Source organism: Anomaloglossus baeobatrachus, chromosome 9 (genome assembly GCF_048569485.1).
Source record: "Anomaloglossus baeobatrachus isolate aAnoBae1 chromosome 9, aAnoBae1.hap1, whole genome shotgun sequence".
Classification (NCBI taxonomy): Eukaryota; Metazoa; Chordata; class Amphibia; order Anura; family Aromobatidae; genus Anomaloglossus; species Anomaloglossus baeobatrachus.
In genome coordinates, this window is record NC_134361.1 from 89,949,403 (window position 1) to 89,965,724 (window position 16,322).

At 46.7% G+C, this 16,322-nt stretch overlaps 1 protein-coding gene across 1 annotated transcript in view; it reads left to right on the top strand.

The window, feature by feature from the left end:
* The window catches only part of LOC142250508 (ras-like protein family member 11A-like), a 91,571-nt gene extending 78,516 nt beyond the window's left edge, over window positions 1-13,055 (top strand). The window contains exon 4 of the mRNA XM_075322693.1: window positions 11,639-13,055. Coding sequence (XP_075178808.1) covers window positions 11,639-12,106 — 468 coding nt within the window. The 3' untranslated portion in view covers window positions 12,107-13,055. The remainder of the gene's footprint in view (window positions 1-11,638) is intronic.
* Window positions 13,056-16,322: the final 3,267 nt, after the last annotated feature.

Sequence of the window (16,322 nt, forward strand, 5' to 3'; positions counted from 1 at the left end):
TGTCATCAGCAAAGTCATCCAAGTACCCGCCCATAATCTCGTGCAAGCAGTAATAGGTAACATGGTTCATATGGCCAGCACTTGCGCATAACGGTGGAGTCAGAGGGAAAAGTGCGGGCACGAGATTATGGGCGGGTACTTGGTTAACGCTGCTGATGACAATCACAGCGCCGCCCATAATCTCGTGCCTGCGCAATCACCTGAAAAAGCGTTCACATGCGCAAAACTTCGGGAGGACAGTTACATGAGGAAGGCGTCCTTGTGTATGTAAATGAGCAATGGGGGACTGCGTAAAGCGGCAGGAGGGGGAATAACGGACGCCAGACAGCCCGCCCCCGTGACCATAAAAACACATTTGCATACAAAAAGGTAAGACTTCATAAAGTATTTTTGTAGGTCTCAAAGGGGGCACAATAACAACAGGAACCTTTCTAGAAGCAGCCCAGGAGCTGCAGAGGGGAATCTTTTATTTTTATTGTGAAATTTCTGCTGACATGTTCCCTTTAACTGGTAGGGGAGCCAAGATAAAGCAGAGCTGAAGCTGTTGGGAAGCTAGGACCCAGCAGCTCTGCTCCACAGGCAGGAGACCACTGATCGGTAATAGAAGCCTGCAGATGTCACTCTGCATAGGTTATTGTCACTGCTATCTGCAGGAGATAAGTGCTGATTGCACGGTCTCCTCAGCTTCCTGACTCCCCGCGTGTCTGCAGCAGTGAGAAGCCGCACACAGGGAATCAGAGAACAGCTGCAGACAAACGCAGGCTCCGGGACTGGGGGGGGTCGGCTCTGGTGCAGGGGGGGGGGGGCTCTGCTGCAGGGGGGGGTCGCTCTGCTGCAGGGGGGTCGCTCTGCTGCAGGGGGTGATTCATACCTCAGCAGCAGTCACAGGAGTAGGTGCGCGCTCGGCTCTGTAATGAATAGTAGAAGGGAGAAACAGCGAGGCGGGGCTACAGTGGGTGGGTGGAGCCGTGACAAACAGCCTCACGGGCGGGACCCGGGATCAAAGGCTCAGAAGAGGGACTGTCCCGCTGTATCCGGGACGGTTGGGAGGTATGTTTAATCCCCAATCCAAACATAGTTTCCCATCTTTCCAAGGCTCACTCCTGATAAAAGGAAACGGTCAAACAAGCTCATCCATCAATATATTACTCAAAACCTCATGTATATTATTAATTACACATTATCTAAACAGGAGCAGATGCAGCTGGACAGAAGAAACTGCAGTTCTGGTGTACAGCATACATTGTGAATCTGTGGTCAACAGGACTCTTTTTTTCACACGTGACGTGTGTTGAAGACAATTTTGTGTAAAGCTTGCTTTGTAACATCACTTTATTTTATTTTAGTTAGCCATTAAAAGGTATCACAAGATTATAATTTTGTTCCTCTCACTGAGAACATTCAGAAATTTTTGTGACTTACCAATTCCTCTGAATAGGGCCTTCAAAAATGCATGTGCTTTTTAACGAAACATCTCATGTAGACCAACAGAATTGGTTATCAGTGATGCAAATTTACATCAAAACTCTCTGAGACTAAAAATAGTTTGGAAAAAAGTAAATATAAGACAAAAAAACCCAAAACAGTTAAAAACAATATGAGCCTATCAAAACATTTACTTATTATTTATCCCAGCACCCATAACCCATAGAATAAAGTTATGCCCTCTATTAATGAAGTGGTTTACGGTAAAAATAATAATGAAGAAAGCTATTCAATAGTTACCCAAAAATTAAGCCTAATGTTCTGTAATAAATATAGCCTCAAATATCCATAAAAACCCAAACATATGGCTGATGAAATGAGAGAGGGCACAAATGACAATGAATCTGTGCCGCCCCGGCGCAGACCGGAGTGCTCGGATCCAGGGTGGTCGTGGCTCGAGGGGTCCGGATCTGGGCTCGGCTAACACTTCGATCCTTGAAAAGGGGATATATACAGCGGAGAAGTTCGTGACGCCACCTGTGGGTTGCGGTAATGAGAGTACCGCCGCTGCTGGACGGAGTACCGGGGCAGATGGTGTGGGGCAGCAAGCTGTGAGTCCCTCCACAGGTAGGGAAGGCCCCGGACTCTGGGGGTATTGGTGAATATTTGGGAGCGCAGGGTGCAGGGGAACAGAGTACTCACTGTAGGTAGTCGTGGTGCTGGATGAGGATTACATAGCAGACGCTCACACTAAAGATAAACCAAAGTCTCTGTGCATCACAGTCACTACAGGGGAGCCCGTCCATGTGTCCGCTCCCATCGGTGTCACTTGATAGTCCGGACCCTGCCTCCATGCACAATTTTAGTTGTCTGTTGTGGGCCCTTGGCATGAAGCTACCCTGCTAGCCCTGCTATCTGTGTGTAGGGCAGCTGTGCTCTTGATGGCTGGCACTTGGGATTTCAGTTGAGTTATTTTACTGGAGAGCCCTATCCCCCGCGTTGTGCTGATGCCTTCAATCTCTGAGCTCTTAGGGAAGTTCGTGAAGATACTCTCCCTCCCAGGTTAATTATCAGGACGGCTGAACCTGCTCCTGTGGTCAGTTCTTTTGGGGTTTTGATGCAGACAGTCCTCCTAGACTATATCCGTCTCACCTTTTCCAATGTTGTTGCCGCCGGTCCCCGACTCCTGTGGTTCCGGACCACTGTCTGCGACTCAACCAAGGTCTCACTCCCCGGGAGCTATAACTCCGAGCTCCTCACTCTTTGAGGGCTACTACTGAACTGCTCTTCACTTCCTCCTTCCAACCAGTCTGCCTGACCCCTAGGTGGGTGGCCCTATTTCAGCTTAACCAACCCACTGGTGTGTCTGACAGGTCATGATGTGAGGTGTGTTTGGGATTTGTAGTGCTGATGGTGTGACACCGGTTATTAGGAACCTGGAACCATGGGGGGTAGGCCCTGCACCCTGGGTAAGGATTGCAGTACCGCCACATATCTCTTAGCCCATAAAGGCTAAGTGTATGAAGAAATAATGAAAAATGTAACTTGGGACAGCAACCCCTATTATATATTCCTTTTTGGAAATCTGAGTGGCTATTATAGACCTCTATGCCTGTCATTTCATTACTCTTGTGGACACTAGCCTGTGGCTGTCTTTCATAGGAAACAGTGATTTTAGTCCTATAGGGTAAATAAAAGATAGAGAAATTAACATTTTTTTAAAAACAGAAAAAGTAAACATTTTAAATTAACCTATTCATGCGAAAAAGGAGAAAAGTTCAGGGCACTGCCCCAACACCAAAAAACCTTCAGAACATCCTATACTGGGCCGAAAAAGGTGCACATGCTCTGCGGTGCCATTGATGTGAACAAACATGTGAACATCAGAGCAATAAAAAAGGAAAAAACATCAGGCACTCACCAGTTGCTGCTTGTGCAAGTTTTGTTGTTTTATTCGTGCAGGTTACAAGTGCATGGAGTGGAGGGGAGGGACGGCCGTTTCGCACCTGTCTGGTGCTTCAGCTGGTCCCAGCTGAAGCACCAGACAGGTGCGAAACGGCCGCCGTCGTCTTTGGACGTGTGTAGCGTCCACTCCCTCCCCTCCACTCCATGCACTTGTAACCTGCACGAATAAAACAACAAAACTTGCACAAGCAGCAACTGGTGAGTGCCTGATGTTTTTTCCTTTTTTATTGCTCTGATTTTAAATTAACCATTTAGTTGACCATTAAATATAGAAATAATACAAATTAAAAAATGAACATATCTGATATTGCGACGTCTGTAAAAGTATAATCATCAAAACGTAAAATTAATAAACAAAAGCCATAAAAACAGAAGAAAAAAACAAACAGAGAAAGTGTTTTGGTGCAATTTAACTGCTCTTGGAATCTTTTTTCAGTACATTGATTTGTAAAATGAATGTTGCCATTGAAACATACAACTCATCCCAAAAAATACAAGTCCTCATATGTCCATGTGAATAGAAAAAAAAAAAGATTATGGCTCTCGGTAGAAGGGTAGGAAAAAACGAAAATGCACAGAAAAAACAAAACAGAAAATCGCCATATTGGGAAGTGGTCAAAGTAGTATTTAGTGTAAATTACCACTGTGGCTGCAGGAAAATAATGTTTCCTTTAAGACAGAAAGGATATTATATTTAGAAATGGGACTGGAAAAAGTTTTTTCCTTTGAGATAGTTGAAAAAACATGGTCGTCACCAAAAGACTGATTAAGAGCACACTGCGTGCTCAAAACGAGTCATTGCACATTCTCCGGTCCTTGATTCTGGATTTTAAATGAATTTTGCATAAAGAAGTTTTTTCTACAATTTTACCGGATACCACAAGGAGTGCTGGATGTGAAGCACTCCACTGGGCCTTGGGAATACTCGTCACCAGGCCGGTGAGGGTCAGGGGTAGAGTTGAGCGTGGTTCGTGGTTCTCCAGTTCGCGGTTCGAGTGATTTTGGGGGCTGTTCTAAATCGAACTAGAACTCGAGCTTTTTGCTAAAGCTCAATAGTTCTAGTTACGTTCAAGAACGGTTCTAGCAGCAAAAAGCCGAGCTAATTACTAGCTGGCTTTCCGCTGTAATACTGTAAGTCACTCTGTGACTCACACTATTATGAAATTTCAGCGTTTAGTGTGCGTGGACTGCGCATTCAGATCACTGCTGCTGGAATAATGGCGATCGCCATTTTTTTTTTTTCCTTGTCTTCCTTCCCTAAGCGCGCGCGTGTAGTGGGGCGGGCCAGCATGTCAGCCAATCCCAGACACACACACAGCTAAGTGGACTTTTAGCCAGAGAAGCAACGGCATGTGTGATAGGATGTCCATGTCACATGTTCCTGCATTATAAAAACGGATATCTGCCCGTCAGGACGCTGCCATTATCTGCCTTCTGCGTCTGGGTGTCAGTCACCGCTGGCGTAGCTCCTGTCTCCGATACTGCTGTGTATGCTCTACACACAGAGCTATACAGAATAGAGATAGAAGTTTCTTTTAGCCCTTCTAAGGGCTAATTACAGCAGGCTCAGAGCCATAGGTGACAGTCAGGTCCGTGGAAACAGATTTTAACAGCTACAGAAGATAACAGCGTCTGTGTAGCTAAGGTCAGGGATTTCCTCGCTGCATTTCCCCATTAGGAGGGATAAAAAGTGAGGCTTCCTTTCCTCTACCCAGACCCACAACCCTGCCACTGTACCCTCCTGCCCTTTGCGCACTCAAGCTCATTGTAACTAAGCCATTATACTAGCAAACACTGAGGAAACTTAGTGGCATCCTAAAAGTGGCTGTTGTACTTCATTATTGTCCCACTGGTGCAAAGCTATTTGCAGCACCACTGCATTGCACACTCAAACTCACTTTTACTAAGCTATTATACTAGCAAACACTGAGTAAACTTAGTGGCATCCTAAAAGTGGCTGTTGGACTTCATTATTGTCCCACTGGTGCAAAGATATTTGCAGCACCACTGCATTGCACACTCAAACTCATTGTTACTAAGCCATTATACTAGCAAACACTGAGGAAACTTGGTGGCATCCTAAAAGTGGCTGTTGGACTTCATTATTGTCCCACTGGTGCAAAGATATTTGCAGCACCACTGCATTGCACACTCAAACTCATTGTTACTAAGCCATTATACTAGCAAACACTGAGGAAACTTGGTGGCATCCTAAAAGTGGCTGTTGGACTTCATTATTGTCCCACTGGTGCAAAGATATTTGCGGCACCTCTGCATTGCACACTGAAACTCATTGTTACTATGGCATTCTAATAGCAAACTATGCTGCCAGTTTAAGGGCCATAGTTGCATTGTCAGGGATAGTTATTGTTGTTTATTCTGCTGTTAATAAAGCTAGACCACCGCTGCAATCTACACCACCTATCAATTTTTACTACCACATTTTAAGTGCACAATCTTGTCGCAATCAAAATGAGTGGCAAAATGACAGATGCTGGTGGAAAGGGTAAGAGGCGTGTTGGAAAAGGAAAAAAAGGGTTTGTCCGTGGGGAAGGTGGAAAAGCTCCATTAACATCTGCTGAAGATAGACCATCTTCCAGCAAAAGTAAGATGTCTACTACTTACCGTGGACAATCCGATGTGCTCCCTTTTTTACGGACACGAACAACTGGAACAAAGGTAGATGATGGCCAAAAAAATAAAATGCTTGAATGGATCTCAAGTGGTCCAACAAGTGCCCTCTCCGCCACCTCAACTACCGCATCCAAAAAACACTAGTCCTCTGAGTTGTCATCCCAATCACGCTTGCTTTCTCCCAGCTCTCAAGTCTTCATCTGCCCTGCACAGTATGGTGGAACTGAGATGGCTGAGTCTGCAGAGCTATTCAGTCACACTATAGCCTGGGAATCAGAGGTCTGCTCCCAAGCTACAGTGAGTACAGACCAGGAAATGGTCTGCAGTGATGCCCAGAACCTTTGTGACTCTGCTTCAGGCCGTGAGGACCAAGTTTCTGAGCATAATGTTGACCCTTATTCAGAAACTGAAACACCTGTTGTTATAGACAATGAGGAACATACTGATGACGATGAAACGCAGATACCAGATTGGGATGACAACTTAAATATTCGGACAGGGCAAGAAAAGGCTCGGTCTGAGGGTGAGGGGAGTGCAAACACAACAGTTCATGAGGAAGTTCTAGATCCCAGCTACTGTCAACCCACAGTCAGGCACTCGAGGAGGTGAACAGAGGTGGTGGAGGAGGATGCAACTGACGACGAAGTTACCTTGCGCCTTCCTGGACAGAGTAGGAGTACTGGTAGCATGTCTACAACTGCACCCTCAGCCACCACTCTGCCTCTGAGCACTAGTCGGGGTGGATCAGCAGGTCGCATGCCCTGTAAGCCTTGCCTAGCCTGGTCCTTTTTTGACATAGCAAAAGATCGCCCAAATCATGTGATATGTAAAATTTGTCGTGATTCTGTTAGTAGAGGGCAAAACCTCAGCAGTTTGACAACTTCTTCCATGAATCGTCACATGAATAGATATCATATGTCCCAGTGGGAAGCTCACCATGCTGCAATGCGGCCTAGCGGAGCAAACCATCCACCGCCTGCCCCTTCCAGTGCATGCACGCGCTCTTCATCTTCTAGGACTGTGGGAACAGCTGTCATACCTGGTTTTCCACGCACAACTTCCACCGCTGTAACCGCAACAGGCAGTTTGCTTGGTAGGTCATCAGTTGGTTTGGAAGGGGAAACAAGTGCGTGTGTACAGCTCTCTCAGACATCGATAGCACCAACATTGGATGAAGGCAACATCATGTCTACGCCTGCACTTTCCTCACAAACCTGCATTTTTCCAGGGACACCCTACTCAACACCGTCTACACACAGCAGCTAGATCTCTGTCCCTCAGATGTGGACAAATAAAAGGCCATTTCCTGCGACCCATGACAAAGCTAAGAGGTTGACTTTATCCCTCTGTAAGCTCTTGGCTACCGAAATGCTGCCTTTCCGCCTGGTGGACACACAGGATTTTAGAGACCTTATGTCTGTCGCTGTGCCCCAGTACCAGATGCCCAGTCGCCACTACTTCTCTAAGAAAGGTGTGCCTGCGCTACCCCACCATGTCGCACACAACATCACCGCTTCCTTGAGAAACTGTGTGTGAACGGGTGCATTTCACCACCGATACTTGGACCAGTAAGCATGGACAGGGACGTTACATGTCGCTGACTGGGCACTGGGTAACTATGGTGATAGATGGTGAAGAGTCTGCTGCACAAGTCTTGCCATCCCCACGACTTGTGTGTCAATCCTCTGTCTGTCCAAGTTCCGCCACTGCTTCTGCCTCCTCCACCTCGTCTGGGTTCTCCACCTCCGCCCCAAGCCTGCCTGGTCAGGCCACCAGCGTTCTAACTGCGCAGAAGGAATTACGCACCCCTCATTACTATGCTGGCAGCAGAGCGCAACGACATCAGGCGGTCTTTAGCTTGAAATGTCTTGGAAATAAGAGTCACACAGCGGCTGAGTTGTGGGCAGCTCTGGAGACTGAGTTTGGTAAATGGTTGTCTCCACTCAACCTGCAGCCTGGTAAGGCCGTGTGCAACAATGCTGCAAACCTGGGTGCGGCCCTTCGCCTGGGCAATTGTGACACACGTGCCTTGTATGGCTCACGTGTTGAACCTTGTTGTCCAGCAATTTTTAACACACTATCCCGGCCTAGATGGCCTTCTGAACAGGGCACGAAAAGTGTCTGCGCACTTCTGCCGTTCAACCACCGCTGCTGAGCGACTTGCATCGCTCCAGAAGTCTTTCGGCCTGCCGGTTCATTGCCTGAAATGCGATGTGCCGACACGCTGGAATTCGACTCTCCACATGTTACAGCGACTGTGGCAGCACCGTCGAGCCCTGGTGCAATACGTCATGACGTATAGCCTGGGCCAACGAGATGCAGAGGTGGGGCAGATCACCCTGATGGAGTGGTCTCAGATCAAGGACCTATGCACCCTTCTGCACAGTTTCGACATGGTGACGAATATGTTAAGCGCTGACAATGCCATTATCAGCATGACATTTCCAGTCATTTACATGCTGGAGCACACACTAAACACTATTCGGAGTCAGGGGGTGGGACAACAGGAAGGGGAGGAACTACAGGAGGATTCATATGCGCAATAGACAACAACATCACCAAGGTCCAGACGTTCATCATCACCAATGCGGCAGGCATGGGACCATGGAGGACAGGGATCAACAAGGGCGCATGGTAGCAGGCGAAATGTTGAGGAAGGTGCAGGAGAACATGAAGAAATGGAGGACGAACTGTCTATGAAAATGGAAGACTCAGCGGATGAGGGAGACCTTGGTCAACTTTCAGTTGAAAGAGGTTGGGGGGAGATGTCAGAGGAAGAAAGAACGGTTAGCACCTCTATGCCACAAACACAGCGTGGACTTGGTCTGCATGGCTGCGCAAGACACATGAGCGCCTTCTTGCTGCAATACCTCCAACATGACCCTCGTATTGTCAAAATTAGAAGTGATGATGACTACTGGCTTGCCACACTATTATATCCCCAGTACAAGTCCAAATTTTGTGACATAATTCCAGCCATAGAAAGTGACGCACGTATGCAGGAGTATCAGCAAAAGCTGTTACTCGATCTTAGCTCGGCTTTTCCACCAAACAACCGTGGTGCAGGGAGTGAATCTCCCAGTTGTAACTTGACAAACATGGGACGGTCTCATCATCTTCAACAGTCTTACCCGTACCAGCAGCACCGAATCTGGTGCTGGTAACAACGATTTTATTGAATCTATTCATAATTATTTTAGACCATCCTTTGCAAGGCCACCAGAGACAACAAGTCTGACACATAGTCAATGGCTGGAGAGGATGATACAGGAGTATCTCCAAATGAACATCAATGCCATGACTTTGCAAATGGAGCCTTGCTCATTTTGGGCTTCAAATCTTGAAAAATGGCCAGAGCTCTCCACTTACGCCTTGGAGATTTTGTAGTGTCCAGCTGCCAGCGTTGTCTCTGAACGTGTCTTCAGTGCTGCTGGGTGTGTGCTGACAGATAAGCGCATGCGTCTGTCCAGTGACAATGTGGACAGACTAACGTTCATCAAAATGAACAAGTCATGGATCCACCAGGAATTTACAACCTCTGTCATCCTGGGGAGAGTACCGTAAATGCTTGTGGACTTGGAATGTGCTTGATGCAAATCTAGCTGTGAAGTGTACAACTAGGGCACAAGTGCTGCCACTGATGGGGTGTCTGTGGGGCCCAATTTTTGGAAAAAAGGGAGACTCTGCTTGGAGTAACCCTTGCTTGCTGTGTTTTTAAAAAGGAGCCAAGATGAACAAGTCATGTTCCAGCAAAGATTTTGTTACCTACCCCGGTGCCATCCTGGGGACGGTTAAGTATGGCGTATTTTTGAATGTGCTTGATGCAAATCTACCTGTGAAGTGTACAACTGGGGCACAAGTGCTGCCACTGAAGGGGTGGGTGTGTGTGTGGCCCAATTTTTGGAAAAAAGCGAGTAACCCTTGCTTGCTGTGTTTTTTAAAAGGAGCCAAGATGAACAGATCTGGGATCAGCAAAGACTTTGCTACCTACCCCAGTGTCATCCTGGAGACAGTTAAGGATGGCATATTTTTGAATGTGCTTGATACAAATCTAGCTGTGAAGTGTACAACTGTGGCACAAGTGTTGCTACTGAAGGGGTGGGTGTGTGTGTGGCCCAATTTTTGGACAAAAGGGAGACTCCGCTTGGAGTAACCTTGCAATGTTTTACATGATTTTAGAAGGGCATGCCATGCCTATATCTGTGTCTCATCCTTTTTTCCTTGTAACGCTGTTTTGTTTTCGCATGAGAATTTGTTCTTGTCACTTTCCCATGTGTTTGTGTTGTGTTGTGAGTTGTTTGTCACCTTTTGGACACCTTTGAGGGTGTTTTCTAGGTGTTTTTATGTGTTTGTGATTGCCTCCCATTGCTTCCTATGCGGTTCGAGTGGTTCGCCGAACCGGTTTGCCGAACCGAACTCAAACGAGACCTCCGTTCGGCAAACCGACTCGAGCCGAACCACGGCCGGTTCGCTCATCTCTAGTCAGGGGATCTCACAGGTGGTCCAGCCCGGTTTCGTGACCCCAAGGTGTCCACGAAGGGATGGATAGTGGGATGATGAGGATGAAGGGGTTGAGGATGTTGGGAGTAGTTGTCTCGTGACGCCACCTGTTGTGTGCGGCCAGGGATTAGCCGCCGCTGCGGGTGCTGTCCTCTGGGGTGGATGGTGTCGCATTTTGGATGGTTCAGCTCCCCACAGGTAGAGCCAGGCCCCAGGGGAGGATGATTGTGGTAGTAGAGGCCGTTGGCGCCGAAGCGCGCGGAGACAGCGCAAGCAAGGACAAGCTGACACAGTGGTTGTGGTTCAAGGTCTTTACTCACTGTCTGTTAGCCGCCCCCGGAGCACCGGTTTCTGCCGTGATGGGCCTCAGCCGATCCCGAATAATTCGGAGGTCACCATCGGTGTTCCCACTGTGTGTCCTTTCTGGTTGGGGTCCCTCCAATCCCGTGTATGGAAGATGGAACGGGTTGTGGGTGTTTCCTGCACTCTCCACAGACCCTGGAATCCCCTGTAGCTGTAAAGAGCCGAGGCTGAGCTGCCTGCTCCAAACCATGGGTCTTGTAGTACTCCCAGAAGTGTAAGGTGATGCCTGGACCGAGGTCCAGACTGTGCTCTTCACCCCAAGTTGTGCCCAGGGGTAACTGCCCAAGTGTGGAGATGCTACTTCCTTTTCCCCAAGTGGTGCCACTGCCCACCCCCCAGGTAGTTGTTTTAGTGACCGAGAAAGTCCCATGCCTCGTGATGGCCAGCCCACTGTCCACCCTAGGCCAATCCCAATAGGAAAGCACCTAACTGTGTGTGGTTTGTCAATGTGAGAAACACCAGCGATTAACCTCTTCCTTACCTGGGATGAGTACTGCACCTTAAGTGAGATGCAATACCCTGTGGCAATCAAAGCCTCAGTGGCGCCACATGTTGTTTTTCCCTTGTTTGCAATCAACGATGCCATGTCAAATCCGTGCACATGCTTCCTAGCTGAGCTGGCTATTTCTCTTGCATAGTCACGAAAAGAGGGCCCAGGGCCAACAAAGCAAAGTGAGCAACCACACATTGCGTATGGAGGATAGTGCTTGTCTCCTAATTTGCTAAATGTGTATCCCTTTTGTTTTCACAGGAAGAAGCAGACAGTATTTGTTGCCAGGAGCAAATCAACCGATCTATTTACTGGGCAGATGGCTTTGTTCTTGTGTTTTCAATCACAGACAACAATAGCTACCGTGTGATTAGACCCTTATATCAGCACTTACGGAAAATCCACCCAAACACCAAAATCCCGCTGCTTTTAGTAGGAAATAAAGCCGATCTCCTGAGGGCCCGGCAGGTAGAATCTGATGAAGGGATCCAACTTGCCAATGAACTGACTGGCACATATGCTGAAGTATCTGCCAGAGAAAATTATGAAGGGGTGTATGGTGCCTTCTACCAGCTGTGCCAAGAGGTTGGTAAGATGATTTTCAGTTGTAATGGAGAAAAACGAAGAGGACTCCATCTCGTGCGCCCAAGGTCTCCCAACATGCAAGATCTGAAAAGACGTTTTAAGCAAGTATTATCCTCCAAAGTTAAGTCTACCCCTACTCTATGACCACTGCCAGGATTCCACAATGAACTGTCCCATAGCAGATGTATCCATCAATTCAACTTCTTCATCCAACAATTTTTCTGCAAATTGCGCTGGATACAATTTGTGACATTTTGCATTTATAGTTTACTAAAAAAATACTTTTATGATTTGTGAACTGATAGAAGCAGCTTGGGTAAAGCTAACTATGTAGCTAAATACACCTTATTGAACAGGAGCACACCACTCATCTGCCTCCCAGCTTGCCGCATGCCAAGAGAGGGGGTCCTGATTAATTGACAGTTTGAAATTATTGGCATCATTGCCCAGACTATGTTCCCTACATTGCAGGAAACAAAGGTAGCTTCGCCCCACCAGCATCGGATGTTTATTGCACTTGAAGCTTGCTGGATTCAATGATCCGCCAACTTCAGAGCAGAACTCACAACCTCTCCTGGAGAGAAGTTTTACGTTCTGCACTCCTTGCTTAGGATGTCAGCTACCATTGATAGATAGCAGTAGTGGCTGGTCACCAGGGCAAAGACCAGTAAACAATCATTGTTCGTGGAAAAACTGTTGATTATTAACAACAAATTGCAAAGTTGATTGTTTTTACAAACACAGTTAAAAATCAGTTGACTTCTTGATAATGACATCACTAAAGCCGACCTTTTATAGACCAGTTGTATCCAATGGATGATCTGATTCCAGTGATAGGGATGAGAAGCGGATTGTATATGACTTCTGGAAATTGTGTAATAGCAAGTTCTTTAAAATATTTGCTAACAGCAATCTAGCTGGCAAGAAATCAGTACACCCAACAGATCCATATAGATAGACAGATATCGCAGTGCTCTTCTGAAATGTATTGTCCCACACTTGGCCAGCAGAAAACATGCACGACTCCTGGGCATCTCAAATTTGGAAAGCTTTACATCTGAACTTCAGTCACTAAAAGCCATAATTCAAGTACCATATTATTTTGTAGGGTTTATCGAATGCTCAATTGTATGGGTACATTCCTATGATGACTGTTATAATATTACAACCCCTCTACATATTGCCCCTTTTAGTTCCTTTCATGTGGCATTAAAGGGTGTTTAGATTTTTTTTTACCTAATAAATAATTTAAAAAAAAAAAACACTTGGGGTCCCCCATATTTTTGATAACCTGCAAAGGGAAAGCAGATAGCTGGGAGCCAATATTATCAGACTGGGAAGGTCCATGGTTATTGGGTCCTTCCCAGCCTAAAAATAGCAGCCCACAGCCGCCCCAGAAGTAACGCATCACATAAAATGCACCAATTCTGGCTCTTCACCTCAGCTTTTCTGATTGCCCTGGTGCGGTGGTAATCAGGGTAATGGTAGTTGGGGTTGATGTAGGCTGTGTAGGGTCAGTTGGCATCAAGCCCTTTTGTTAGTAATGGAGAGGTGTCTATCAGACACCCCCATTACCTACCCATTAAGTAAAAAGAAACACACATATGCACACAAAAATAGTTTATTTGAAAAACACTTCCCCCAAATCCTGGTTTAACATTTAAGTAAAAAAAAAAACTATACAAGTCTGTCGTAGTACAGGGATTCTGACATAGTGCAGGGAATCCAATATAGTCCACAATAGAAACCTGAAAGACAAAAAGAGAAAAACCAATAAACTGTCCTTCATTCATCAGTTTATTAGAAAGCAAAGTTCCTAGGTCCAATGTACTCGAGCGATTCCCACAACGTTCCTCGATTTACCTAAATCAAAGGCTATGGAGCCTCAAATTGCGGCTGTATAGACTTTGAGCAGCAGTCACTCCCGGCTCACGCTGCGCTCCCAAAAATGCATATAACACTCATTGTGGGCACATACCTTGATACATAAGATGTAGCTGTAAAAATTACATTAGAAATATTTTTTTATTTATGGTGTTTTTTCAAGATAGCACTCTTTGCAGCTCATCTTTTCTATGTTCATGTGTGGTAGCAAATAAGAACTGCCACAAGCTTTACTGATAAAAAAAATTACGTGTCACCAACTGTTCTTACATGTAAGTAAATTGCATTGTGTTACTGTCATATTCTATTCACAATTGTCACTGTCATACTCTATTCCATTTATGATCACCGACTATGCTGGTAATCATCAAGGCCTATTCTGTAACACATAATCTTCCATAGGGTAGACATATACCAGAAAGTGTCTAAGACACACATCTGCACATATGTCTGCAATAATCATATTTTTTCGAAATGTACAGTTAATGATAAATTGAATCAGCAACTAGGATATTCAGACTTTTTCATGCTCTTTATATGATTTTAATTTGTAAATTCTTTATATTTCCATTTTCAGATATTATCTATTGCTTTTAGTTTAGCTCTGTGTATAGAGCACTTGATGAAGCATGGTGCAGCGATACACGGTCTCATAAATACAAACTCATAACTATAATACGAGTCTATACAACTTGCAAATTGGTCGCGGATACAATAGGGCACCCCACAAACTTTTATATGGCTTTTACTGTACCCTTATGTTTCTCCAGTTATATGGAGGCATCTGGAGACTTCCCCAGTCACATCTCCTAAACAAATTGTGACACTCATTATGACGTGCCACATTATGGAGTACTTTTTACTAGAAGCAGTGCTTTATGTTGGGGCTATCACTGAAACATGGTGCCATAATGAGCAACAGATAGCAGCACATGAAGTGCTTACAGCTCAACAGCGCTGCAGGAGTTAAATTGGGCAGAAGAAGAAGGTGCTCTCAAGCGGGATTTACACGCTACGAGATCGCTACAGCGATCTCGTTGGGGTCACGGATTTTGTGACGCACATCCGGCCGCTTGAGCGATCTCGTTGTGTGTGACTCCTAGGAGCGATTTTGGATCGTTGCAAAAACGTCCAAAATCGCTCATCGTTGACATGGGGGTCCATTCTCAAAAATCGCTGCTGTCGCGTGGGCGAAGTTGATCCTCGTCCCTGCGGCAGCACAGATCGCTACGTGTGATGCCGCAGGAACGAGGAACCTCTCCTTACCTGCCACACGCCAGCAATGAGGAAGGAAGGAGGTGGGCGGGATGTTCGTCCCGCTCATCTCCGCCCCTCCGCTTTGATTAGCTGGCCGCTTAGTGACGTCGCAGTGACGTCGCTGTGATGCCAAACGTCCCTCCCCCTTGAGGGAGGGGTTGTTCGGCAGTCACAGCGACGACGCCGACCAGGTAAGTGCGTGTGACGCAGCCGTAGCGATAATGTTCACTGTGACAGCGATCACCAAATATCGGCATAACGATAGGGGCGGGTGCTATCACGCTCACCATCGCTAGCATCGGCTAGCGATGTCACAGCGTGTAAAGCCCGCTTTAGGCTGTGTTCACATGTCTAGTAATCATCTGTTAGGGTGGAAACACATCTATGCGAGTAAAATCGGTCCGACTGGGCTGAAAAAAACTCGGCTGAGTTTAGTTCACGTTAGGTCTGAGTGCAACGCAAGTGCGATGCTTTTTCTGAATAAATTAATGATTTTACTAGCGTGTGTAATGCGTGTGTAATGCGTGTGTAATGCGTATTTTTTACTATGTCATCTGCCATTCAGCGCTGCTACATGGCCGCTGACAACAGACACAGACAGCCATGCAGCAGAGCTTAATGGCAGATGACAGCAGACACAGACAGAGCCGCACAATCAGAATGAACTCGGGTGAACTTCACCTCATTGTCATGCTGCGGCTCTGTCTGTGAAGGGCTCACCGGTGACCGCTAAACTCCTGAGTGACTGAAGTGAGCAGCCCTCTCTCATATACTCACCGATCCCCGATCACCGGCGCTGCGCTGCGCTGCACGGTGTTCACACTGCTGCGGCGGCTTTTACTATTTTGAAAAAGCCGGCCGCTCATTAAACAATCTCGTATTCCCTGCTTTCCCCGCCCACAGGTGCCTATGATTGGTTGCAGTGAGACACGCCTCCACGCTGAGTGACAGGTGTCTCACTGCAACCAATCACAGCAGCCGGTGGGCGGGGCTATACTGTGCAGTGAAATAAATAATTAAAAAAAACGGCGTGCGGTCCCCCCCAATTTTAATACCAGCCAGATAAAGCCATACGGCTGAAGGCTGGTATTCTCAGGATGGGGAGCTCCACGTTATGGGGAGCCCCCCAGCCTAACAATATCAGTCAGCAGCCGCCCAGAATTGCCGCATACATTAGATGCGACAGTTCTGGGACTGTACCCGGCTCTTCCCGATTTAC